A 23,085-nucleotide genomic window follows, 5' to 3' on the forward strand; every position below is an offset into this window, starting at 1 on the left:
GGGGAGGAGGCGGCGGCGGAGGGGGAGAGGAAGAGAAAGTTGGTGATGGAAGAAAGAGGCGAAGAAGAGAAAGAAGAAACAAGAGAAGAGAAAGAAAGTTGTTGCAGAGCCTGAGGAACCCACTCGGGTGGTGTGGCACCCACTGGGCCACTGGGCCACTCACTAACACTATAGAATAAGTAGCCTGGAAATGCAATCCGTACAGTACAATCCCCTTCATCATTGGGCGCCGCCCAGCCCACTTTTTGCCCACCTTCGCTTCCCCAAAAATGTTCCAGACCCGGTTTGAGGATCTCGATCATTTTGTATCTTCTGATTCTGATTACTGACTGCAGAGGGAAGAGTATTTACTGTGTAGTGATTTGTTTTCACTAATGTTGTTTGTCATTCAACTTCACAAAGTAATTCGTCCATCCTTCCACATGGCGGTCAGTCTTAAAAAATGGTCGCCAGCCTTGATTCTACAAATCCCGTTGCTTCTTCCTGAGGTGGAAGACTGGTCGCCAAAACATCGCCCAACAAAACCTATACAAAGACATTCTCCTCCCGAATAATCCCCCAATCGCTGATAGCAAGACTTGCCTGCGGAAAACAAATACACCCACAAAAATTTACACCCATCCCTGAACGCCAAACATCCCTAGACTAAAATCTGCACCCATCGCATGTGTTTGGCACAAGAACCAACTAGATCTCCGGATGTGGGTTGCCATCTTCCGCCGGAGTGGCCAGGCGAGGGGTTCTCACCGTGGTGTCTACCACATTCGAATCGTAGGTCATTCCATCCACCATCCGAGCATCCTGGGTAGGCTCGGGGGTAACGGATCCAGTTGGGGACGCTGTGGCCAGCAGCATTGCTGTGTCGCCGCCCGAGTGCTGCGAAGCCACGGGATTGACGCGCACCAGCCCGGGGCTGCCGAAGGATCCTGGTCGGCCTCCTGAGGAGGTCCGATTCAGCATGGGGTTCGAGATGGGCCCACTGATAGTACTGGCGCCCTCTCCGAAAGCGACCAGACTGGCATCGCCCTCATCGCTGAAGTTGCCCACACTCGAGGTGCCGTCTTCCGGGTACTCACTCAACTTGTCCGCGTCGAAGGCATCACTGCCGCTGGCCCACGTCGTACGGGCGCCCACACTGCCCGTGGCACTGGCGCTGCCCACTGTACTGCGCTCTTTGATTCCCGATCCGCTTTCGAAAAAACCGGGGTGGTGAGGCGTGGGCACAGGGCCACTGAGCTGCGACGTACCACCCGCGCGGGCCGTGGCCACTCGTTCTAAACCGGCCAGGCGTGAAATACGATCGGCCCGTTCCGCTTCAAGCGTGCTGGTAGAGGTGGTGGATGCGGACGGAGAGTGATGCGCATGACGGCCGTAGGGGTGCGGCTGGCCTTGGTGACCGTCCTTGATGGCGGTGGTCGACAAGGCCGAAAGCGAAGTGGTGCCGGAGTTCGGAGTTCCTCTGTACAAGGATGTCGCAACTTTCATGTCAGTCTACAATTGAGGTGGAAGAGACAAAGAGCACGAAACAGTCAGGTGGTGGGTAATCTTACGGTCCCATCTCCGAGGGAGTCACTGGATCCGACGGCGGCGGGGGCAGGTTGATCAAAGTTGGGGTCGTCATTCTGTTCATCTTGAATGGATTATGAGCTGGGCCTCGAGACAGTAATGTGTTTAATGGCTTGCAAGCAGGATGGGAGCGGGGAAGCGGAAGGTCAAAAGAAGGACCCTGAAAACAGACAAGAGGATGAGTGGGGCACTGTAGCAGAGGGAGGAGTGTGGGAACAAGAAGAGGAAGAAGACGACAAAGACGAAGATCGAGGAGGATGGCGCATTCCAGGCCGGGTATTTAAGGTGTAATCTGCCTCTGTCTTCTGTCTCCTGGAAGGTTTCACAATTGTGGGAGCTTTCAGATGCTGGGCGGATTGGTAGATTGATAAGAATAGAACAATAGTATAGTTCGATGTAGAGTTCCTAGGTGTAAGAGTAGTTGGTGGTGAACGGAGGAGGGCGTAAGAGTGAGGCTGATGATGAGTGGGCCACCAGAGAGGAAGGAAGGGTTGCGATGAAGCGAAGCGGACGAAGTCGCCTCCTTTTATGTTTAGTTATCTGGGTCTTGGGAACTGGGTACTCCGTAAGTGAGCTCAAGTCTCCATCTTCCAAGTTGCTTGATCCACTGCCAGTCTGGGATTGTTTAGGGGGTTGGGGGGGGGGGGGAGAATGGGGAGAAGTTTATCCATGATCCATGATGGACCACAAGATTTCCCGTGCTGGAAATGGTCGCTGATTTGCCTCAGGCTCAGCGCTGCTGGAGTGACTGGAGTGCAACCACCCTTTCCCCATTTCGGTATGCCCATGATGTCATATACTCAGTGAAGCCAATGCCCAGTACTACGAGTACATTGTAATATACTAAAGGTGATGGTGGGGTGTTCTCTATCGCTGCCTCAGGCTTTCGAATTGAACTGACCTTCAGTTCTAATAACTCCCTACGTACTAGGTAAGTCAAGTGAGTGCTCCAGTCCTCCCCAAGTCCCATCTGGGGAAATCACAATAGACAGAGAGGGCCATCATGGCGTTCTCTTCCTGAAATATCACACATCACTTCCTTTAACCAAATTCAGTAGCTCTGAATCCATCGCTGCCACCACAATAGATTCAGCCACTGGTGCCTCAAGAGAGAGATGGGGGGGCGCTATTCATAGAGCATCGCTCGCTCGATCTGACGTGTCCTTTCATCTTCACTTTCCAACCGCCATCTGATTAGAGTGAGTCTAAAATTGGTCATTCACCCCCTTTTCCCGTTCCTTCTGCAACCGCTCCTCCGTCAGTTCCCACCACCAGGCGTGTGAAGCATCTCGACTGGAACGCGGCACCAGGCTTTTCCGGATTTCCTCAGGCTCATCCCAGGGCTTCGGGCTGAGGATGAAATGCACATTCTTGACCCGATCATCCCTCCAGATGGCATCGTGTACTCCATCCCATCGTAGGGTCTTCAACGCATTGTACACATATGGAAGGGCCACCCACCGGCCTAGAAACACGTCCGAGAGGAGAGATTGATCTGCAAATTCATAGTTCGATGTGACGGACGAAGCCAATTGAGCAACGATCTTATCATAGATGGCTTGGGACGGGTTGACCACCTGCAAGCCACCGTTGGGCATCCCCAGGCCGGTCGTGGGCGGTGCCCCCTCGATCTGGGCGGCTTCCGGGTTCGAGTGCTGGGAAGTAAAAGCACAGTTGGATGGGATCCTGGTCTCGTCAGTTCTTCATGTGTCTCAACAGCACCGCACATGGATGCATACCAATCCTGCGGGTAATGGGATTTTTGAAGCGGATTGCAAACACAGGCATGGCTGGCAGCGAAAACCCGGGGTCCTGTTCCTGCCAGAGCCGGGGGATCCAATTCAAGCTCCATCAGCTCATCCATGTTCTGGCGGACCAGCATGTCGCTGTCGAGCTGGACCACCCGCTCGTACTCGACGAGCGAAAAGGGAGTGAGCTTGCTCCAGCAATCGTAAAAGCGCACGTCATTGACATACTCCTTAGGGACTGAGGGCAGCAAATAGGGGACCCGTTGCTTCAGGATGCCGCGGGCATCGAGGGCGGCATGCCCCTCGTCCGGAAAGGAGTCTGTGTAGAGTACGACCAGGGGATACTTGGAGCCCACTTTGCGTAGAGAATACTCCAAGGTGAGCAATCCTGGAAGGTATGCCGTATTTGTAATGAGAGTGGTCCACACTGGAGGGGGAGGGGGGAATAGGGTTAGCTATCAAGTCCAAGTCTACTAGAAAAAGCCAAGTGATAGTAAGGGTTGCTGGGGTGGGAATGAAAAGCAGGTGAGAATGGAGATGCGAGCACCTTTAGTGGCATCGGTTATGCGGGGAAGGTCACTGTTGGTGGTCATGGCTGATTCTCTTCTCCGCGTTTCACGGGTAAGACGGGCAACGATTGAAGGGGCTGCGCTGGTTAGAAGAACGAGAGAATAAGCCGTCGCGGGAATAAGAAAGACCAAGGACAAAGAGTGGAAGAGGGTTAAGAAGGAGGAGGGAGAGAGGAAGAAGAGGAGGAGGAGGAGGAGGAGGAGGCAGAAGGGAAAAGAAGAAGTGATAAGAGAAGGAGAAGGCAACCGATGAAAGGCGCAATCGGCCTCTGCTTCTTCTTCTAATTAATATTAGTTATTGTACGGAGTACGGAGTACTGTATAGGAACAGTATTATTGATCGATCACCTTTTTGGGCTGCAGTCCATCCTTTCTTCTAACCGGGTTGGTGTTAGTGAACCACAGTTGACTGGCTCTCGAGTATCCATCATCTCTTGTCTGGTGTCTAGAATAGAACATCCTGTCCTAAAGTGAACAATGTTTATGCTTTATCCGATTGACATGTAGTCGAGTGTAGTGTAGTGTAGGTGTATGGTCAAGGAACCAAACTTCATAATGATTAACAAGGTTGGAATGTCTACAAGCAACCTGCCGAGGCGGTCAGTGTACTCCGTACTCCGTAGATTATCAGTAACTTATCCAACTACAACTACACTTAATTAACGACCACCTCTCTTCCCCCCCCCCCATTTCCACCTCGCTCTCTCTCTCTCGCTCTCTCTCTCTCGGCTTGGCCACCTTCTGCTTTGTCCTCCCGATTATCCCGCCTCTACTTCCTGCTCCCACTCGCCCTTTCCGTGGCGCAGGGTGGATTTCCTGTAGAGATCATCCATGCCGGAGCATGACCACGAGGCGCAGCCTCTAATACAGGATGGGCGGGACGAGGCAGGCTTGGATTCCTCGAGTCTTCCAACGCTTCAAACACAATCTGACCTGCTGTTGGAAGCACCCCGAAGCAGTTGGTATCTCTTCGTCCTGACCTTGGGCATGTCAGGGTGAGTTGGGGTGAGCTATTTGAGTCTACTATCAACTAGACGGGCTAATTGGTTCCTTCGTCGCATGCCTACCTAGTCTGCAGATTGTCTGGTCAGTGCAACACTCCAGTGGATCGGTAAGGGACACAGCGTTCTTCATCAATGGTTGTTTCGTTGCAACTGGCCCATGACTAATTCACATATAAGCCCTATCTTCTTTCTCTGGGAATGAGCAAAGCCATGCTCGCTTTTGTCTGGATTGCAGGGCCTTTGACCGGGACTATAGTGCAACCATACATCGGTGCACGAAGCGATAATTGTCGCGTTGCCTGGGGTAAACGAAAACCGTTCATGGCCCTAGGTGGAGCAGTCCTTGTCTTCTGTCTGCTGACTCTGGCCTGGGTACGGGAAATTGTCGGTGGTACGCTGAATCTGTTCGGCGTCGACGCGCAATCAGATGGAGTGCGAACCACAGTTCTTGTTGTTGCAACCCTGCTGATGTACTGTCAAGACTTTGCCATCAACACCAGTAAGGCAAACCCCACAGCTGTTTCCTGGCGCTTCAACTGACAAGCACACAGTTCAGGCTGCAACCCGAGCATTCATAGTCGACAATGCGCCGGCTCATCAACAGGAGTCCGCCAACGCCTGGGCTAGTCGTCACAACGGCGCTGGAAACATCCTCGGCTACATTCTAGGCGGCATGGATCTCCCCAAAACGTTCCCAGCCCTAGGCAACACTCAATTCAAAGGCCTTTCGGTCATCGCCAGCGTCTTCCTGGCCGTCACCCTGTCTCTCAGCTGTGCCTACATACAGGAAAAGGACCCGCGCTTCGAGCCCTTGACATCGACCCGGCCGGGCCTTCCGTCCTTGTTCCGCTCGATCATAGACTCCGTCCACGGCCTTTCCAGCCGGATCCGACGGATCTACCTGATCCAAGTCCCGGCGTGGTTCGCCTGGTTTTCCTTCCTCTTCTACGCAACCACCTATATCGGCCAGCTTTACGTCAACCCGATCCTCGACCAACACCCCGATCTGCCCGAAGAAGACGTGAACAAGATCTGGGAAGACGCAACCCGCATCGGGACGCTCGCGCTCCTCGTCAACGCCATCGTCTCGTTCGCAGCCAGCATCGTCCTGCCTCATCTCGTCGTCTCCTCAGAGCAGACATCTCGCTCATCCCACCACCATCAACAGCCACCCAATCCTCCTAGCACTCACAGCAGGAGCTGGAGCTGGAGCCGTCTACGTTCGCGGTTCCACATTCCCACCATCTCCGGCCTCACCCTCCGCCGCGCCTGGGTTCTTTCCCACTTTCTCTTCGCCCTCTGCATGTTCAGCACCTTCCTCATCTCCACCCCCGCCCAAGCATCCATCATGACCGGCATCATCGGGATCTCCTGGACCATCACCTCCTGGGCTCCGTGGGCTCTCCTGGCCACGGAGATTGCGCGGCACCAGCACGATGACAACGCACACGGTAGCCATCCAGCAGCACGTATGACCGATCCAGAATCAACGGCGGCGACGGCCCAGCGACCAGCGACACCCAGAAAGAGACCCGCCCCCAATCAAGCAGGCATTACCCTCGGCCTCCACAACGTCGCAATCTCCTTGCCACAGATCCTCTCCAGCGCCGTCAGCAGCCTGATTTTCCGCGCGTTACAGAAGCCCCGCGCCGAGCCGTGGGATACCTCCACCGGATGGGTCATGAGACTTGGAGGGTGTGCCGCTGTTCTAGCCGGCCTACTGACCGTTGGACTCGCGGAGAGCAAGGAAAATATATAATGATTTGGCTGGTGCGCTTGCGGACACAAGAAGCGTGAGACTGACATAATAGAAACTCCCAACAATAGGATAGATACAGGAGCAGTTCAACCACTAAAATCGTGTTCCATATAGTAACATGCAACCCCTTAAGCTAAGTCGGGGATAGACTCGAGGAAAGAAAAGGCAAAAAGAAGAAAAGAATCCGCTATGCTTCGTCACTCGTTGCGTTTCAGCGCACATGTTTAACACAACTTGAACGATACAGAACTATCGGATAGTATATGGGATCGGTAAGCTGGAAGTTTAGCGGTCTTTAATGACTCGCCTTGCGACTCTCATAATGACCGCGTAGGTCATCCACTTCCTTCTGTAATCGGGTGAGATCCGCCAAAATATCATTGGCGTTCGACGGATGCGGAACGTAGTCATCTTTCGCCGCGGCGACCGATGGTTTGCTTGACCGGAGGCTGAGGCGCACGCTGTCCGGACTGTGGTTGCCGGATCCGCGCGAGCGCCGCGGTGGCGGAGGCGGGGGGTTCTGAAGCGAAGCGCGCTTGACTGAGGGACTGGGCGAGGCGGCCCGCCCGGGCTCCCTGGGGATCCACGGGGTGGAGGAGGAATCAATCTGTAGTGAAAGTCGGTTCGAGGAGGACGAGGACGGCACTGACTCCTCGGATGGCGTGCTGGCCAGGCGGGGATCTCGTGTTCGGGTGGGGTACAAGGACCACGAGCTCGGACTCGGGGGCGGGATGGCCACAGAAGGAGGAGCAGCAGCAGCAGCTGCTGCTGCTGCTGCTGTAGGGTCTGCTTCTGGAGGTATTGAGAGTCGTACCGGATTCACTTTAGCGGATGTGGTTTTCGATCGCCGCATCTGACTGTGTCGGCGGCTCAATGGAGGGGTCGGAGGCCGCTTGGATTGCGACTGGCTCCGCCGAAGCACGTCGACTGGGGCTGACTGTGCGGAACGGCTTGTCTCCACGCCAGAGAAGTAGTCCGTCGCCGGTTGGGCTGGACAGTGTGAGTACGATGGCTCTGAGGGAGTGCCACGGAGGGAGAATCGGTTGGAGGATTGACCGGGAGTGGTCTGGGAGTGGGAAGATGTTGCGCCCGGACTAGGATTGATGAGCCGTCCGTGGTGACTTTTGGGTGGCGGAGGGGGCGGCATTCGGTCTCGATTTACGGCACGGCTGGCAAGCGGACGAGGACGAGATTCGGATGATGAAGGCGTTCCCAGCTCTACCCGGCCTGCTGACCGCAGGGATGATTGAGAGACATCGGCTGTAGTGCTGTCAGAAGTGCGGGTGTCTCCGGTCGAGGCGAGGGACACAGAAGAGCCCGTTCGTCCCACTGGGTAAGCATTCTCTTGCGATGATGCCACAGGCCCACGTTGCGTGTGATAGTCCTTGGTGCTGATTGTCTGCGTAACCGCAGCGGTTGGCTGCACGGGCGGTGACCTTGCCGATACCGAAGGGTGTGAATCTACGGCATCGACAATTGACCCGTCGGTATCTTGGTCGTCTTCAGGGTCATCATTTTCCTGGTCACTGGCGAAAGAAGGTTGGTGGAAAGGATCTGTATCGGATTGATCATCGGACGATGCGGAGTCGACGAGTTCGGGCGGATGCGTGGAGGTTGAGAAGCTGGGGAAGCTATTCGACCCCGGAAACGGTGAAGGTTCAGGCACGGAGACGCGAGATTCTGGACTGTAGGGAATTGAGGCTGTCTTGTTGGATTGGAGGGAGAAAGTAGGATCTAAGATGCGGTTGAGTCAGCAACAACAACCATCACTCAATCAATCTAGTCAATGGATAGAGATGTGCCTCGCCCAGGCTGCGATGAATGAATGCATGAAAGCAATCCGGAACCGTCGGGAAGAGACTCACTCGCGGGCTGCCTAGGGCGGAAAGGATTGGATCCAGACATCGCGGAGGAAGTGGAGAGCAGCACTGACCATGAGAGAGGGGAGGAATGGAAGGGAGAAAGTAAGAGCATAGAAAGTCTAGAAAGTCTAGAAGTATAGAGAGGTACTGAAGTCAGTGAGAGCGAGAATGAGGAGATGGGTAGTGGGAAGAGCTGAGTGGGGGGGGAAGAAGGGAAGGAAGATGAGAGCGTAAGGAAGAGGAAGTGAGCTCACGGACTCAGAGAAAGAGACAGACAACGAAGAATTCCCCGCGCGGCTTCCACAACCCATCAGCAAAAATAAACACTCGCCAGAATGCAAGTATTGTACTGTACCTTACTGTGTCACAGGTCTATGAGTAATTGTGTACTGTACACTATACGAGCTCAAACACTGGGTTGTGTCTTCTTTATTGTAAGTAGTAGGTTACCTAGTACAGCAGTTAAGTATCGTTAACTGTGATGCTCATTCTAACCCTTCCCAAAGGACCGTTTGAACCGGTTCCAACAATATCTGACAAATGAAATATGGTTATGAGTATGATAAAATCCAAAGGAGGTATATGTTACAATGAAGAGAATAAAGAGAAGAACAAAAGAAAAAAACATAAGCATGCAAAAGACCAACCACAAAAAGCCGAACATACCCCCTCCCAATAGAACACCGTCAGTTGTACAGTACAGGCAGAAAGTAGTAGTTGTTAATAAATGGTCATCATCACAGTATCGGCTTTCTTCAAGGTCAATGCCCGAGAAAGCAGGGTATCAACACGCCCGTGTATCAAGAAGACAAGTAAAGAAATAAAAATAGAGAGGTAATTTCCATCCAGGTGGCAGGCTGCCTGCCCCCCAGAGGTCACGGCCGTTGTTCAATCGAGGGATCATTGCTCGTCATACACGTGCCACTCGTCGTTCCCAAAGAAGGACTGCGCCAGACCTTTGCCACTCGCGGTCGGCTGGCTGAAGGCAATCTGTTCCTTAGAAATCTCCATGCCGTAGATGAAGTTGCTCACCACACAATCCAATAGATCCATAGCTATTCCCTTGCGACGTGAGGCTTCTGAAGTCCAAATCCGTGAGATACCCACAATAGCCGGGTGGTGTTCGTCGCGAACCGTGACCGAGGAGTCAGTGGTGCCTGGGGCGGGGACGGAAGATTTCTGTATCGGTCGAGATTCCCAAATCCGCTCGGTCAAACAGGCCCCCACGCAGCGACTATCCTTCATATGTAAGAAGACCTTGTAGCGATCAATCTTCTCCGTCGTGCCATTTTTGCGTAGATGAACCGGTGGCTCCGTCTGGCTCCATAAAATTTCGTCTTCGATGAGGGGGGAAGAAAGCTCCTTGCAAATGACCTCGAGCACCTTCTTGGCCTGATTCTTCGCCGTCGGAGATGCTTTGCGATCGACAATGACCACATATCCCTCGTCAAAGCGAGTGGCTTCATAAACCCAACGGGATGCATTTGCACGCATGAATGCCTTGCCTAGATCCACCCCAGTCGAGTTCATTTCGTGATATTTTTTGTGCGTAGCTGAGTCCTCTGCATTTGAGGGCACGTATTCCATACCACAGGTCGCACAGGTTCGCCGCACCTCACAGCCCACATCGATCTGCATCTGCTTCAAAGCGCTCGGTTGTTGCGATTGCAGTGTCGCTGGTGTTGACGTCGGGGTCGTCGATGTCGTCGGAGTCGCGGCGGCGGTCGTCTTCTTCTTTGGGGGATCCATCGAGGCACGCACACTATTAGAGTTGACCTCAGTTAGAGGCGTGCTGTTACCGGCAGCATCTTTGGTGGCAGTGTGCTTGCGTTTGAGGAAAGCAAAGGTCGGTTTCCGCGTATTGGCGGGCGGGGGGCTTAAACGTGGCGGGGGAGACGATGGGGGGGTCGACAGGTCATCATCCTGAGTTCCTTCGGAGAGCACGATTGAGTTGCGACGTGAAGGACTGGATAGTACGGCAGCGGACGATTCTCGGATGGCATATTGAATACTATTCTCTGCCTCGTCCGAGTCGGAGCCGGATAACGCGACGCGTCTTTTTTTGGCGGCGGGTCCCTGGTCATCGTCATAGACGCGCCACAGCGGACGCCCGTAAGTTTTCATCATGAGACCTCTGGAGGAGCGCGATCGCGTCAGTGAGGCAGACATTGGATTATTCAAAGAAGGGGAACTCACCGCTTGAATGAATTTGTCACAGTCCACGGCATCTCCCTGGATTAAGTCGAGCGACACACTCAAGCGAGGTAAATCATCTATGGCGTTTGTAAAGGAGGCAGGATCGCTTGTGTTGAAAGGGAGGGATAAAGCTAGAGATGGAAGGTAGAGGGTGGGGGAACAAGCTATAGGGAGAAAGATAGAGGGAGGGTGGGAGAGGGGGGGGGGGGGAAGATCTTTCAGACAAGAAGAGTAAGGAGAGAACAGTGAAGAATCGAGTATTTTGCGATGGCGAGAGCAGTGATGAAGAGAATATGAATCCCACTCAACAATCAAAAAAGTGAAAGTAGAGTAACCAGGAGAAGGGAAATAGGGAAATAAGGAATTTTTTTTCGAGGTTGGGTCAAGGGAAGTGGAGAGAGCAAGAGATAGAATAGATGATGGAAGCAGGCGGCGGCGGCGGCGGCGATGATGATGATGGAAATACCGTATGGCAATAATAATAATTATTCGGTGATCGACGGGAACGCGTGAGGCCACTAGTCCCCATTCGGTCATATTACTTCTAGAAGAGAAAAACGACTGGGCAGGACTGGGAATATGGGAATAAATTAACGCCTTTCCTCATTCCATCCATTCAGTGCTTTAATTGACTTATTCATTCATTCATCATTCATTCTCCATCAACCCACCCAAGTAGACTCGACAACGAAAGATCCAGACATGGTTGGAAATAAGCACTGCTTGGAATTATTCCCTCCAACATCGAATTGTATATCATCATCATCATCATCATCATCATCATCATTATCATCATCATCATTATCATCATCATCATCACCAGCATCCATGATAGTACACATGTACTCCCATACAGCATAACTGATCCCATTGGCACTCCCCCGGTGGCGTTGCTCAGGCTGCGTCAAAACGACGGCTATTCTTCCCCTGATTCGACCCAATCAAGCGCCAGCGTCTCCGACAGCAGGTGTTACAAGTGGAACAATAGGCCCCCGGGATCTGCCTTTTGTTCGCCTTACAACAGGCTGATGATTACCTTTCCGGAGTCTTCATAGGCAGGGCCAGCCTGCTTGCTGTTGCTGTTGCTGCTGCTGTTGCTGCTGTTGCTGCTGTTGTTGTCTCATCATCATCATTTTATTATTGTTATCATCATCATTTCTTCTTCTTCACCATGGTCGTCGTTGTCGCCACGCACCTCCTGTCTATCGGCAACAAACTACCGACTTGACACGGACCATCATCCCCCCCGAATTTCTCCCCCCTATTACTCCCATGATACTGGATCCTAAGTGCGACCACTATGAATAGTTAGGTGTCACTATGTAGACAGGCAAAGAGTCAATCAGAGTCAACCAAACCCCGTAAGATGTGACTCGTCCCAACCAAAGCTCCTGTGGGGTGACAGCTCCTTTCCCTTCTCAGCTCCCAAGTCATCGAGCCAGTGTCTTCTTGCTTGCCTCAGGAATTCTATTTATGCCCTCTGGAATTCTTCCGGGAAAGAATAGAATTCAGGAGGTACTGTCTCCATACTATGTAGAACAACCAGCCCAGTGCATGCATGCCTAAGAGACCATCCGTTCGGCCTCTTCTCGCTTTGCCAGCCGCGCCCTTGCTGGCTACCTACCTTTCTTGATTGTTCGGAGCAAGCTCGCGTACAGGCCAGGCCCCCCACCTGCTTTTGCCCACAGAGATAGCTAGGTATGTGACATGACCACATTCTTCTTTGCTGGGGAACAAACCTGCTGGGAAGGTAACCTTAGACCCCTTCGGATTCTGTTCACTGGATGCGGAGGGCGACACACCTGCACCGCACACATGGAATTGCCTTGGAAGAACGACATCAACAGCTGCAATCCAGGAACCTAGTCGGCAGTAGGAACGCTTTTCATTCATCCACAGCCTCCTCCCCAGCATTCCTCGCGGCTATGGGGTAGGGTAGGGTCTGGCGGGTGCTGGGAGCTTGTATTGGGACCGTCTCTGCACTTGGGTTTGGACTGCTACGCGGCATGATAAGGAGTCTCTACCCCGCCTGATCGGCATGGTCCTCAAGCCCAAGGTCCGTCCGTAAAAGCATCTACAGCAGATTGAGTGAGTAGATGGGGTCCGGGAGTCCGCAGCTGTGATGAACGGAAAACATGGAAGGATTCGACCGGAGCAGCTTGCGACCGGGGGGTCCGGATGAGACCCCAATGGGAAATCGGGCGAGGTGCGACCGGGACTGGGACCCGGAAGCCCTCGTCGGACATGAGATATCTGGCTTGACCACAGTATCAATTCGGTTTCCACTGGCTGACACCCGACTTTCTCGTGGGTTACACCTCGAATCATGATCACGTTACGAGGTTGCTCCCGCTGCACCGGGGCATGGACCAGGGCAGCCAGCCGGCTGTCACGCACCGGAGAATCCAGTAGAAAACTTGAGGCTTTCTCACGTCAGATCTGAAGGAAGCAATTTATGGGCAAGTTAACTGGTTAGCTGTGAAGTCTAGCACTTACTACATAGTAGGTATATAGTAAGTTAACTAGCATGGCATCAACCACACGTAGTCACATATTGTACCGTTACTCCGAACAGTGAGTTGACAAGAGATTGACCATGAATTGGTATGTACCTGAGGCCATCCGCTGCTATCGATAACAGATCATGTATATTCCGGTAGCACGCCATCCCGCCGACAGGACTAGGGACTGTACTCATAGATAACAACTGGAATCTGCAGAAAATCACCCACCACCGTAGTAGCTTGTTAAGGACTATCGGAGCATTCGGGATTTAAGCAATGGATCAAGCAGCAAAAGAACAGGCGGAGGGAGAATGTCTCCGATCATACTAGGTACGGTACTGCCTACTAAGTACTCCGTACTGGCAAAAAGGTTCCGGGGGGCCTGGACCGGCGCTTCCTGATTGGGGCGGAAAGCCAAACTCTGCCTGTCTTAGTGACCTTTTTTTTTCTTCCTTCTTTCTTCCAACTCCTCCTGCTACTGCTTCTGCTACAACTGTTGCTGTTGCTGTTGCGGTTGTGGTTGCGGTATCGGTTTCTTCAACTATTACTTCTGCTTCTTCTTCTTCTTCTTCTTCTTCTTCTTCTTCTTCCAATCCTCCTCCCCCTCCTCCTTCTCTTCTCACGGAATTTCTCGTTATACCGTATAACGACTTCGCCTGCCTCCCCCCTCCTCCGTCCCGCTCATTTCCATATCTACAATTGTTCTATAATATCAGAGGCGCCGTTGTTTGATTCTCGCCTTCTTGCTGCTCTCCCACCGATTTGACCGACCACTTCTCTTGCGTGCCCCCGTCGTGCTGCCATTTCCAAGGGATTGTGGCTGCATCAAGATCAGCAACCAGGGAATAATTCTACACCAGCTTCTACCTCGTTCGGGTCAGCTGTGCTTTGAAGAATCCCACTCCGGCGCTCGTGTCTTTTCAAAACTCCGTCTTTAAAATCCTCTCTCCATCTCGGGTTCTTTTCTTTTCCCCAGTCGGCTTATTTATACTTTCTGTCTTGCACCCCCGACAGACAATCAGTCTCGCTTCCGTCAAGAGTTATTTTTCTTATTCTTCAACTGTCATCATGTCGGACGCCTCTCTTCAAAACGCCGGCAAGAGAAAGCGCGCCAGTATGTATACCAATTTCCTCTCCCGAGGCTGAGGCTGGTTCCTTGGTGATGGAAGGGTTCAAACGCCCGCCGCCTTGGCTTTCTCTCTCCCACCTCATCTCTGTTTGCTTTTTTCCCCCTCTTCCCCTCATTTTTCGCGCCGACCGCCATCATTGTCAGCACCGTCCCTGTCAAGCACCGACGATCATCCGATCGCTTGGATCAGCCTTCTCTGACTACCTTAATCGCTATCTTTTTTTTTTCCTTCTCTCGATCGAAGACTCGAGTCTTCGGTCTTTGCGCTTCTCTGTCCTCTCGCGACCGTCGCTTTATCTCCAGTATGGCCGCTAATCCGAATCAACTGCCAGGGACCCAGTCTTGCCCTCCGCCTGAACTGCCTCAGCTCGTCGCAGAGCAACATGTTCCGATTCCCGCGCATGATAAGGACACTCAGCGTCTGATCGTCGTCCTCTCCCATGCCAGCTTGGAAACCTACCGCGCTTCTAGCGGCCGCAATGGCTCGAGTCGCGACGAGAAGTATTCGCTCCTTAACAGCGATGAGCATATTGGTGTCATGCGCAAGATGAACCGGGATATTAGTGAGGCTCGTCCAGACATCACACATCAGGTTGCTACCCGCCCTTTTATCCTTTGCTCAAAATCGCAAAGCATCTAATGTATTTTGCCCCATTAGTGTCTGCTTACCCTGCTCGACTCCCCCGTGAACAAGGCTGGCAAGCTCCAAATCTTCATCCATACCGCCAAAGGTGTCTTGATCGAAGTCAACCCCTCTGTCCGCATTCCCCGTACCTTCAAGCGTTTTGCTGGCTTGATGGTGCAACTTCTGCACCGTCTGTCCATCCGCTCCACCAACTCTCAGGAGAAGCTTCTCAAGGTCATCAAAAACCCCATCACCGATCACCTGCCGCCCAACTGCCGTAAAGTGACCCTGAGTTTCGAGGCTCCTGTCGTTCGGACCCGCGACTACATCGAGTCCCTCGGCCCCAAGGAGAGTGTCTGTATCTTTGTGGGTGCCATGGCCAAGGGTCACGATGACTTCGCCGATTCCTTCAAGGACGACACGATCAGTATCAGCAATTACAGTCTGAGTGCCAGCGTGGCCTGTAGCAAGTTCTGTCATGCCGCCGAGGAGGTGTGGGACATCGTCTGAGCCCAGCGGCCGGAATGTTCTCTTCCTTTGTCCGAAAATCGGCCCCAGATTGACGAGGTGACGAATTTCCTTGCGTGAATGCGGGGGTAGATGCGGGGTTGGATCGCGAGCTGGAGGGTGTTCGGGTGCCGATCGGGGACGAAGACCTGCCATTCCTTGCTGTGTTGCTTGCTCTTGACCTGGGTGGATTTTGCATCGCCTGCTAGCTCTTGCATGTCTTGGTGTCTTTGTTCCGTGTGCTTTTCGCTTCGCTGCCGCATCGGCTACATGCCCGATGGAGGCCGATGTGATAGTCGAACCCAACCCAATGATCCCACATGACTTGGACCTCTCTCGTAACGCTTTCCTTTTCTCTGGCAGCTTCCTGGTCGGCGGGCCGGCAATGGGATTCTTGCCGCGGACCCTCGGCCGCAACCGCTCTGCGCCTGTTTCTGCACCGGGGATCTGCCGATCCGACTATCCCCTGCGAGACACTGTCTATACTTAACCTTGCCTCTCTCGCTCGCCCGCTCTCTTTGTGTGTGTACCCTACTTGTGAATGTGTGGCCAAACCGGGGATCACCCGGTGGCTCTTGACTTCCCTGAGCCCAAGCCCTGTCCTGTATCCGTGGATTTTGTCAGCACACAAACTACGGACACCAATTACCTACACACATATGGCAATCAAAAAAAATCAAATGAATATCTTCATGGCTTTCAGTTGCAGTTTAAATGACAGGAGACCTATGGACTAGTCAGGGGAGAGAATCTGCATTGCCTCCTCAACGGACTAGGTGTTGGCTGAATCCCTCGTCTAGTTCACGCAGAGTCGATATAGGCTCTTGACTTCTTGACGTCCCGGCGACCCGATGAGCTATAGCCGGTAGATGGTAGAACAGTGCGTGTAAAGGGAAATCCCCAAGCGCTAGAATGAGCCGGGATGAGGTCATTACTAGTGAAGATAAGAGAAATCGTAGGAGAGGGAAGAAGAGATGGTTCGAGACCACTGCACGGTGACGAAGGAGGGAGGGAAGGGAGGGAGGGAGGAAGAACGAAGAGCGAGTAGAGAGGGCCTGGAAGATAGGATGAAGCTGGCTGAGCGAGACTTTATCCATCAACTGCCAATGATCTCTATGATTTCTGAAGACTTTCATATACTGTACGGTACGACGTCCAGGCAGCTGGTGGTGGAGGTATCTCCTTCCTTCCTAATCAGGCAATTATTCACCTGGACCTAGTCAGTCTACATGCTCCTACTCAATAAACAATAGCAGGTACCTATGCTAGTATGTATAGAGAGGTACTACTGTAGGTACTCAGTTACTCCTGACTAGTACTCATACAACCCTCCTTCTCTCTCCTTCTTCCCTTCTCTCCTTATCCTAAACTACAGCTCCATCTCCATTCGATCGAGACACCCTTTCTTTCTTCCTTTCTTTTTCTTTTTCTTCTTCTTCTTCTTCTTCTTCTTCCTCTTCCTCTTCTTTTTCTTTTCCTTTTCTCTACCGTAGTTGCCTCTCAATAATCATTGACAGTCCTGCTTGATTGGTGCGCTGGTGGCTGGAAACGGAGTCGCCTGTTCGACGTGGCATGCAGACATGCCAGCAGCAAAGTGGATCGCCCGCCTTTCCTCGCCATGGCCCCGCCATCTAGTCTAGGTACACAGAGTCCTGGACTGGGAGTCTGAGATGGAGGCCTCCATACTCCTGAGCACCCATACCATACCAAACTCATCGAAGGCCTATGACATCCTGATGATCACTGACTGACTGACTGACTTCCCTGTCGCCGCCAGCTGCCGGATATCGGCCCCCAGCATGGTTTGCCGACCTTGTGAGGTGTTCTTGTGTCTTGATATGCACGTCAATGCTTTGACGACCACCCCCCTCCTCACACTCTCCGGTGCGCTGAGCTTGTTCTAGGAGTAGTCGGATGGAGTAACAATCCAGGCTAGCCATGAGATGAGGGAAATTGCCTCTTTGCCTCCCTCCCTTCCCCTGAGTCTTTCCCCCCCCCCCGACCCCCCGACTCTCAATCTCCGACAGTCGCCTGGATCTATAATCTTCTTGGTTGCATGATTCGCCATGCATCGGCACCTAGGCCGCAGAAATTTCGAATCACGGGAAAATTCGATAAAGAGGGGCATTTTCTGGCGGTCAGATCACACCGTCCATTGATTAGTAGTAGCAGCAGCAGCAGATGTGCCCGAAGCAGGAACCAACGAGACAAACCATCGATCCAGCAGGCTGCCCCTCAGTGGCTCCCCAGACTGGCTGTTTGCTGTCATGCCTGACCGTCATTCGTTGCTGGCTTGTTCTGAGTGACCCCCCGGCGAATTGATTCTGAAATCAAGAGGCCCAATGCCAGGCCCTGACTGAGCGAAGAACCCTCTCTGCAGCGTCTGAGTTCGGTTGCTGTTGGCTCTCCCTGCATGGTCGACACCCTTCATCGCGGTTTCAGCATCTCTCCCTTTTGGGACATGGCCATGCTCCACTCCTGCCAATCCCTATCGTCCACCTCGTTCAAGGACCCTCTCGCCTCACCCAACTTTCTTTTCTGACATGATGCCGTTGTTTGCACCTGGCTCCGGCGCTTTCCCCACCGTTTCCTGATAGGCGCCCCGTCCGCCATGGGCAGGGCCACCTACCGCACCGTCCGCCGGCCTCCCCCACGGTGACCTGGCGGTCCCTCTGAGCAACTTCCCGTCGTCGCTAGCTTCGATCTAGCTTCACCGAAAGAGTATCCGCCATGGGTCCTCTGGGGAGGGGCGAAGACCTACCGATAGGAGTCAGCGCTGCCCAGACGGGGACTTGATGCCTCGTGGACTCACTGGGCAGTCATTATTGTCTGGACGCCATGCGAATGGATGCAGGCCTGCCTGCGAAAGTCGGCCTGATTCCCCTTGGTTGGAACAACTGGCTTTATTCGCACGATAATTTTATCTTGGTCTGGCAGTGGCTTCTGACCGCTCGTGATTGGATCCCAGTTGGGCATTCTGCGTGATTCCTCCCTGAATCCTAACGGAAGGCCGACATTTTGCCTTGAAATAGTGCTGCTTCTCGCCTGGTCTTTTCGTTTCTCCTTCCCCCTCATGATCTCATCTACCTCAATCTCTCCCGGCAGCGTGTATATAATCCTTCCTCACGTCGCTTGACTCACGTCAACGCTGCAGTCACCTCACCCAGGAATCCCTCTTACTGGGGAACCGGCACTCCATCGTTGTATAGACTTGGGTCGCAACCCCCCCTTACTTCGCAACCTTTCTGGAGACTTACCAATCCTAACACTTGTGCCCTTTGATGCTCACGGAGAATTGCCTCCAGTGAGCCAATCACCGCCATCATGCCTCTTTCACATCTTACCTTGACCGTTTCCCACCTTCCCACCTCCACATCCTTCTTCCTTTCCTGCTTACAACCGCTCGGTTATCAATTTATTGGCCGCCATGATGACTACATTGGTTTCGGTCAGAAGCAGGGCGAGCCCGCTGATTTCTGGATAACCGAACAAAAGCCAGGGTGAGTTATTGGCTAATGCACCATGTGAAGCGTTGGGCGACGACTAACTAAACTCTACAGAGTGCCGGCCGGTGCAGCACATGTCGCCTTCCCAGCGACCTCCAAGGATGCAGTAGGAACATTCTTCATCAGTGCGCTTAAGGCTGGTGGCAAGATCCATGGAGAGCCCAAAATGCGCGACTCAGAGTCTGGCTACTACAGCGCCGCGGTGATCGACTTTGACGGTAACAGTATTGAGGCTGTCTACCGACCCAGCAGTTCCTCGGCTAGGTCCGAGGTCAAGTCAGTAGTCAAGTCGGAGATCAGCCGGCCAGCTCTGGCCTTGTTGGAGAACGGATCTGTCGTCTCAAAGGCGAGCAGCAGAGCCAGCTCAGTCAAAACCGAAAGTATTGCCCCGCCTCGATCGGAAGCCCGGTCAGAAGCTCGGTCGTACGTGTCGAAGACAAACACTGCCATCGAGAGAGTGGTGCCTCTCGAGCGAGGCGCCCCGTCAATGGTGAGTCGGGATCATTACCAGGCGCCGCGCGATATTCAACCGGCTCCGTCGCCGACCTACATTGTACACCACACGACACATACAACGCAGAAGACAGACAATGACAAAACAGCCAAGACGATTGTCGGCACTCTCATCGGAGCCGCAGCGGGTGCAGCCTTGGCCTATGCCATCGCCAAAGGAGACTCGAATGAGTCTACTGAAACCAACTCCGCGCCTTCCCAGTTTTCTCCTAGGGACATTGCTCAGCTCCTCTCCCCGTCCCAAGCCTCCTCTCAGGCGCAAGAGTATCCCAATTTCAAGGCCATCGAGGCAGGTCCGGCCCGGAGTACTTACTCCGCGCGGTCTGATGGCCGGCCGATGCTCACTCGTAGCGTGACGTCGAAGAACCCGCGTGCAAGCACCATCTATGAAGGAACCGAGTTTGCTCCCCGCGGCAGCGGCGGCAGTGTGTATCTCGATGAGAACGGGCGCCGAGCCTCGGAAGGAAGCGTTTACAGTACCCGGGAAATTCCCCTACGCGCAATCGAGTACGGGCAGCCGGACTCCCAATCTCGAGGGTATGAGAGCACTTTGATCAGCAGTTTTCCCGATAAGTCGCGGGCGATGGACCGGGAAAGCGTCTACTCGGCGTCGACCATCAAACCCTCCAAGGGTAACTATCAAGAATCCCACCATGGCTCTCACCGGTCATCTCACTCCCACCACTCTACACCCCGCACTCTCCCGCCAGGGAGCACAGCCTCATCCGTTCGCTCTGCGCGCCAAGTCCCTATTCCGGAGGGCTCCTCCATCGGGTCCCTTGCTTCCTACCGCAGCGGGGCTAAATCAGGTGTCTCGGCCCGCGAAGTGCCTCTCCCCGAGAGTGTTATCGACCTTGACGTTCGCAGCAATGTGACTCCTGACGATTCGATCAGCCAAGTGGATGACTCCCGGCGCTCATCCTACTCCCACAAGTCCCATGCCTCCAAGGCCGCTGGGTCTCGCGTCTCGAAACACTCTAGCAAGTTTGACGAGCCTGTCAGGCCGAGTGACAGTGTCAGCCAAGTCTCCAGCAATGTCTCCCAGCGGACCATGAAGGCGGGCGGTGGTGGTGGAAGCATCGCCCCTTCCAAGGCGGCTTCCAAAATGAGCAGTCGTCGGGGCAGTAGCCAGGTTGCGTAAACGCATCCATCTCTTGGAAATCCATCTCTTATTTGTCATCTGTCTTTTGGACCGCTGTCATTTTTCTTTCTTTCTTTCTTTCTTTCTTTCTTTCTTTCTTTCTTTCTTTCTTTCTTTCTTTCTTCTTACTCTTACGATAATTACCTTACTGCTCGGTCCAGGACAGGGATTTCTTTCCCCTCCCGCGCGGTCTGCGCTATATAACACCAGTCGACAGTGTTTGAATTGCTTGCATCCCTCCAGACATGTACCTTAGCAATGTGAGGCTTGATTTATTTTGCTTGCTACATACATGGGACATTTACACAACACACATGCATCTGTGCGCATCACATTGGGGCGTTTTGATCTTTTCTGGTTGTGGTTTCTTCCTACGGGCATGGCGATAAATGGTGCCATACGGCTTGGCTTTTCTTTTTAGGTTTTCCTTTATGTGAATGAACATCAGCGAAGAGATGAACTATAGCTCTGCTTTGGTAGTTTGCCTTGGAGACCTCACCGCACCAGGGTTCTTAAGTCACGTAAGTCACGTGTCAAAGGGATTACACACTGCCACCCCACGTGCCAATCAGTGCAACTAGGGCATGGAGGGCACGCTGGCCGCTAGGCGCCTTTTACAAAGAAAGTCTCGAGTCACCAGTTCTGGATTTGCTTGGCTCCTGAATGCACTATCTGATACAGACCAAACCCACCACTAGCAACCTCATCATGTCGTCCATCGGCCTTCCGTCCCCACCCTCCACCACTACTTCGACCGTCACGACCAACCTCGAACCATCCTTCCCACGTCCACCACCACCCCTCCGACCCGAGGAAAACAGCCTGGGGTTTAATGTTCAACATTGTAGCATGGGATCCGACTCCATTCAGGAAAAATAAAAAATGCCATGAATGCATAATGAGAATTGGTCATAATGATCGTTGAATATGACATTTCCCGCCAAGAGAAAGTGAAATAAGGGGTTTGAGGTAAAGGGGAATCAGACGCGCAAACTGAAAAAAGGAAAGGATCTACGATCACGGTACGCCAGGCTTCGGATCTGATCTAACGATTTGGAAAGAAGACGCAGAAGCGAGTGGGAAGACCAAGGTGGCCGTGGAAACTTGAATTGCGAAGATCAGATAGCGTATTTGCGAGTCCATTCACGCGCGGTCGCCTCGTACCGAGGGCGGTCGGTCTTGTACACGTGAGCAATCTCGGGCACCAACGGATCGTCGGGGTTGGGATCGGTGAGCATCGAGCAAATCGAAAGTAGCACTGCGGAAGGAGTTAGTGGGTGTGAGGACCGATAGGGGGCGCAACGGGGAGGGACGAACCCTTGGAGATCGTAAGAGCAGGGCTCCATTGGTCTCTGAGAATGTCAAGACAGATGCTGCCGTTCGAGTTGATGTTGGGGTGGTAGATGCGGGTGGTGAAATTGACCTTCGGGGGCTTGAATGGGTAGTCGGTGGGGAAGTGAATGTTCAAGAAGAAAACGCCTCCCGAGTATGGGGAGTCACCCTGGCAGTGGCTGCGTTAGTAAACATGTGGGACGACCATAAAAAGACAACCCTTCGGTAAGAGCGTAGGGGATCCCTCTGTCTCTCGAAAGGAGCCAGGACAGACCCGACCGTGTCGTGCATCCAGGAATAGATTCTAGAGGACTCACAGGACCCATGATAGTTGCTTGCCAGTGGAACTAAGCGCGCAGAGAAAGACTTCAGTCAGCATAATTGTCCACCCAAAGATTGCGGACGGAAAGGCGACATGAACGTTCTGCGTTATTGAGCAACCCCGCCGCGGTCGGCATGAGGAGGCGAAGCGACCGTGTTGGGACATCAGGCACGCGGGAGGGGATGGGAGCATACCAGGTCATCTCCGGTAGGGCCAGCAGAGCAGGAAGAGGGGGGATCCCTATAATGCAAGAATAACATTACGTTAGCGTATGTTGCAGAGTGAAGTCATCACCCAGTCTGGCGATTTCGTTGATGGATGAGGTGTGGCATAGTAGGGCAGATGACTGGGAGCGCCCCGCGGCTGTGGTGGGGGTGTGAGGCGCCCGGGGGCCATCGTAATGGCGGCATTCGAAAGACGAGGATAGACCCAAGGAAAGAAGATGTTGGGGAGAGCGCTTACCGGCCGAGATCAGTGAGTTCCTTGTTAATACGCTTGAGAGCCATGTTGTGATCTGGAAAAGAGTGGAGGAAAGACCCCTGAATGAAGTGTCGAAAGAGGGGGGGAAGAGAAAGGCGGGTATCGAATTTGAAGGTGGGAAAACTGCTCAAGCACCAACACAGTCAGTAAAAGAAGACTGGGTCAACTGTCGAGGAGGACGAATTCACAAGAAAAAGAAGGGAAAGAAGGTAGATATAAGAACAGAGAGTATATAGGAGGAATTAAATCCAGTCAAATAAGGAAGAGGTATTGGTAAGGTAGTATTGGTGTTGGGAAAGAGGAGGAGGGGCAGGCAAGATTC

At 53.1% G+C, this 23,085-nt stretch overlaps 9 protein-coding genes across 9 annotated transcripts; 3 read left to right on the forward strand and 6 right to left on the reverse strand.

The window, feature by feature from the left end:
• Positions 1–687: 687 nt before the first annotated feature.
• On the reverse strand, positions 688–1,621 carry BO86DRAFT_417974 (uncharacterized protein; the record flags this gene model as incomplete). Its single annotated transcript, XM_025675058.1, has 2 exons — positions 688–1,459; positions 1,551–1,621. 2 exons carry the CDS (start codon positions 1,619–1,621, stop codon positions 688–690), a joined length of 843 nt encoding a protein of 280 aa, XP_025528925.1.
• Positions 1,622–2,438: 817 nt separating this feature from the next.
• BO86DRAFT_447347 (glycosyltransferase family 8 protein) lies at positions 2,439–4,170 on the reverse strand. The gene is made up of 3 exons (XM_025676581.1): positions 3,862–4,170; positions 3,306–3,741; positions 2,439–3,252 (listed from the first exon to the last, which is right to left on the reverse strand). Exons 1-3 carry the CDS (start codon positions 3,905–3,907, stop codon positions 2,772–2,774), a joined length of 963 nt encoding a protein of 320 aa, XP_025528926.1. The 5' UTR covers positions 3,908–4,170; the 3' UTR covers positions 2,439–2,771.
• Positions 3,630–4,410, reverse strand: BO86DRAFT_59201 (uncharacterized protein). Its single transcript, XM_025677492.1, has 3 exons — positions 4,232–4,410; positions 3,860–4,164; positions 3,630–3,741 (listed from the first exon to the last, which is right to left on the reverse strand). The coding sequence occupies exons 1-2, from the start codon at positions 4,312–4,314 to the stop codon at positions 3,930–3,932; spliced, it is 318 nt and encodes a 105-aa protein (XP_025528927.1). The 5' UTR covers positions 4,315–4,410; the 3' UTR covers positions 3,630–3,741; positions 3,860–3,929.
• Positions 4,411–4,714: 304 nt separating this feature from the next.
• On the forward strand, positions 4,715–6,738 carry BO86DRAFT_359761 (sucrose transporter; the record flags this gene model as incomplete). Its single annotated transcript, XM_025669786.1, has 4 exons — positions 4,715–4,878; positions 4,955–4,994; positions 5,065–5,386; positions 5,439–6,738. 4 exons carry the CDS (start codon positions 4,715–4,717, stop codon positions 6,644–6,646), a joined length of 1,734 nt encoding a protein of 577 aa, XP_025528928.1. The 3' UTR covers positions 6,647–6,738.
• A 203-nt stretch (positions 6,739–6,941) lies between these two features.
• Positions 6,942–8,551, reverse strand: BO86DRAFT_378231 (uncharacterized protein; the record flags this gene model as incomplete). The annotated part of the gene is made up of 2 exons (XM_025670617.1): positions 6,942–8,380; positions 8,512–8,551. The coding sequence occupies 2 exons, from the start codon at positions 8,549–8,551 to the stop codon at positions 6,942–6,944; spliced, it is 1,479 nt and encodes a 492-aa protein (XP_025528929.1).
• A 377-nt stretch (positions 8,552–8,928) lies between these two features.
• BO86DRAFT_455387 (ESCO family N-acetyltransferase) lies at positions 8,929–10,941 on the reverse strand. Its single transcript, XM_025677107.1, has 2 exons — positions 10,705–10,941; positions 8,929–10,642 (listed from the first exon to the last, which is right to left on the reverse strand). The coding sequence occupies exons 1-2, from the start codon at positions 10,734–10,736 to the stop codon at positions 9,409–9,411; spliced, it is 1,266 nt and encodes a 421-aa protein (XP_025528930.1). The 5' UTR covers positions 10,737–10,941; the 3' UTR covers positions 8,929–9,408.
• A 3,700-nt stretch (positions 10,942–14,641) lies between these two features.
• BO86DRAFT_310192 (18S rRNA pseudouridine methyltransferase) lies at positions 14,642–15,472 on the forward strand (the record flags this gene model as incomplete). The annotated part of the gene is made up of 2 exons (XM_025667850.1): positions 14,642–14,929; positions 14,996–15,472. The coding sequence occupies 2 exons, from the start codon at positions 14,642–14,644 to the stop codon at positions 15,470–15,472; spliced, it is 765 nt and encodes a 254-aa protein (XP_025528931.1).
• A 3,197-nt stretch (positions 15,473–18,669) lies between these two features.
• On the forward strand, positions 18,670–20,780 carry BO86DRAFT_59300 (VOC family protein). Its single transcript, XM_025677493.1, has 2 exons — positions 18,670–18,969; positions 19,030–20,780. The coding sequence occupies exons 1-2, from the start codon at positions 18,794–18,796 to the stop codon at positions 20,627–20,629; spliced, it is 1,776 nt and encodes a 591-aa protein (XP_025528932.1). The 5' UTR covers positions 18,670–18,793; the 3' UTR covers positions 20,630–20,780.
• Positions 20,781–21,506: 726 nt separating this feature from the next.
• Positions 21,507–22,808, reverse strand: BO86DRAFT_336351 (putative ubiquitin conjugating enzyme (UbcD)). Its single transcript, XM_025668909.1, has 5 exons — positions 22,746–22,808; positions 22,478–22,523; positions 22,279–22,308; positions 21,947–22,130; positions 21,507–21,887 (listed from the first exon to the last, which is right to left on the reverse strand). The coding sequence occupies exons 1-5, from the start codon at positions 22,787–22,789 to the stop codon at positions 21,748–21,750; spliced, it is 444 nt and encodes a 147-aa protein (XP_025528933.1). The 5' UTR covers positions 22,790–22,808; the 3' UTR covers positions 21,507–21,747.
• Between the last annotated feature and the right edge of the window lie 277 nt (positions 22,809–23,085).

Source organism: Aspergillus japonicus (genome assembly GCF_003184785.1).
Source record: "Aspergillus japonicus CBS 114.51 unplaced genomic scaffold BO86scaffold_16, whole genome shotgun sequence".
NCBI classification, from domain to species: Eukaryota; Fungi; Ascomycota; class Eurotiomycetes; order Eurotiales; family Aspergillaceae; genus Aspergillus; species Aspergillus japonicus.

What these genes read in the sequence shown, in the direction of transcription:
- BO86DRAFT_447347 (XM_025676581.1), bottom strand. Translation starts at nt 3,907, where the DNA reads ATGACCACCAACAGTGACCTTCCCCGCATAACCGATGCCACTAAAG. An exon ending in CATAACCGATGCCACTAAAG is followed by an intron (nt 3,742 to 3,861) that starts GTGCTCGCATCT and finishes CTCCCCCTCCAG; the next exon opens with TGTGGACCACTCTCATTACA. An exon ending in TCCCATTACCCGCAGGATTG is followed by an intron (nt 3,253 to 3,305) that starts GTATGCATCCAT and finishes TGACGAGACCAG; the next exon opens with GATCCCATCCAACTGTGCTT.
- BO86DRAFT_59201 (XM_025677492.1), bottom strand. Translation starts at nt 4,314, where the DNA reads ATGATGGATACTCGAGAGCCAGTCAACTGTGGTTCACTAACACCAACC. An exon ending in ATGGACTGCAGCCCAAAAAG is followed by an intron (nt 4,165 to 4,231) that starts GTGATCGATCAA and finishes AATATTAATTAG; the next exon opens with AAGAAGAAGCAGAGGCCGAT.
- BO86DRAFT_455387 (XM_025677107.1), bottom strand. Translation starts at nt 10,736, where the DNA reads ATGCCGTGGACTGTGACAAATTCATTCAAGCG. An exon ending in GTGACAAATTCATTCAAGCG is followed by an intron (nt 10,643 to 10,704) that starts GTGAGTTCCCCT and finishes GCGCTCCTCCAG; the next exon opens with AGGTCTCATGATGAAAACTT.
- BO86DRAFT_59300 (XM_025677493.1), top strand. Translation starts at nt 18,794, where the DNA reads ATGCCTCTTTCACATCTTACCTTGACCGTTTCCCACCTTCCCACCTCC. An exon ending in ATAACCGAACAAAAGCCAGG is followed by an intron (nt 18,970 to 19,029) that starts GTGAGTTATTGG and finishes TAAACTCTACAG; the next exon opens with AGTGCCGGCCGGTGCAGCAC.
- BO86DRAFT_336351 (XM_025668909.1), bottom strand. Translation starts at nt 22,789, where the DNA reads ATGGCTCTCAAGCGTATTAACAAGGAACTCACTGATCTCGGCCG. An exon ending in GAACTCACTGATCTCGGCCG is followed by an intron (nt 22,524 to 22,745) that starts GTAAGCGCTCTC and finishes CTTGCATTATAG; the next exon opens with GGATCCCCCCTCTTCCTGCT. An exon ending in AAGCAACTATCATGGGTCCT is followed by an intron (nt 22,131 to 22,278) that starts GTGAGTCCTCTA and finishes AGCCACTGCCAG; the next exon opens with GGTGACTCCCCATACTCGGG.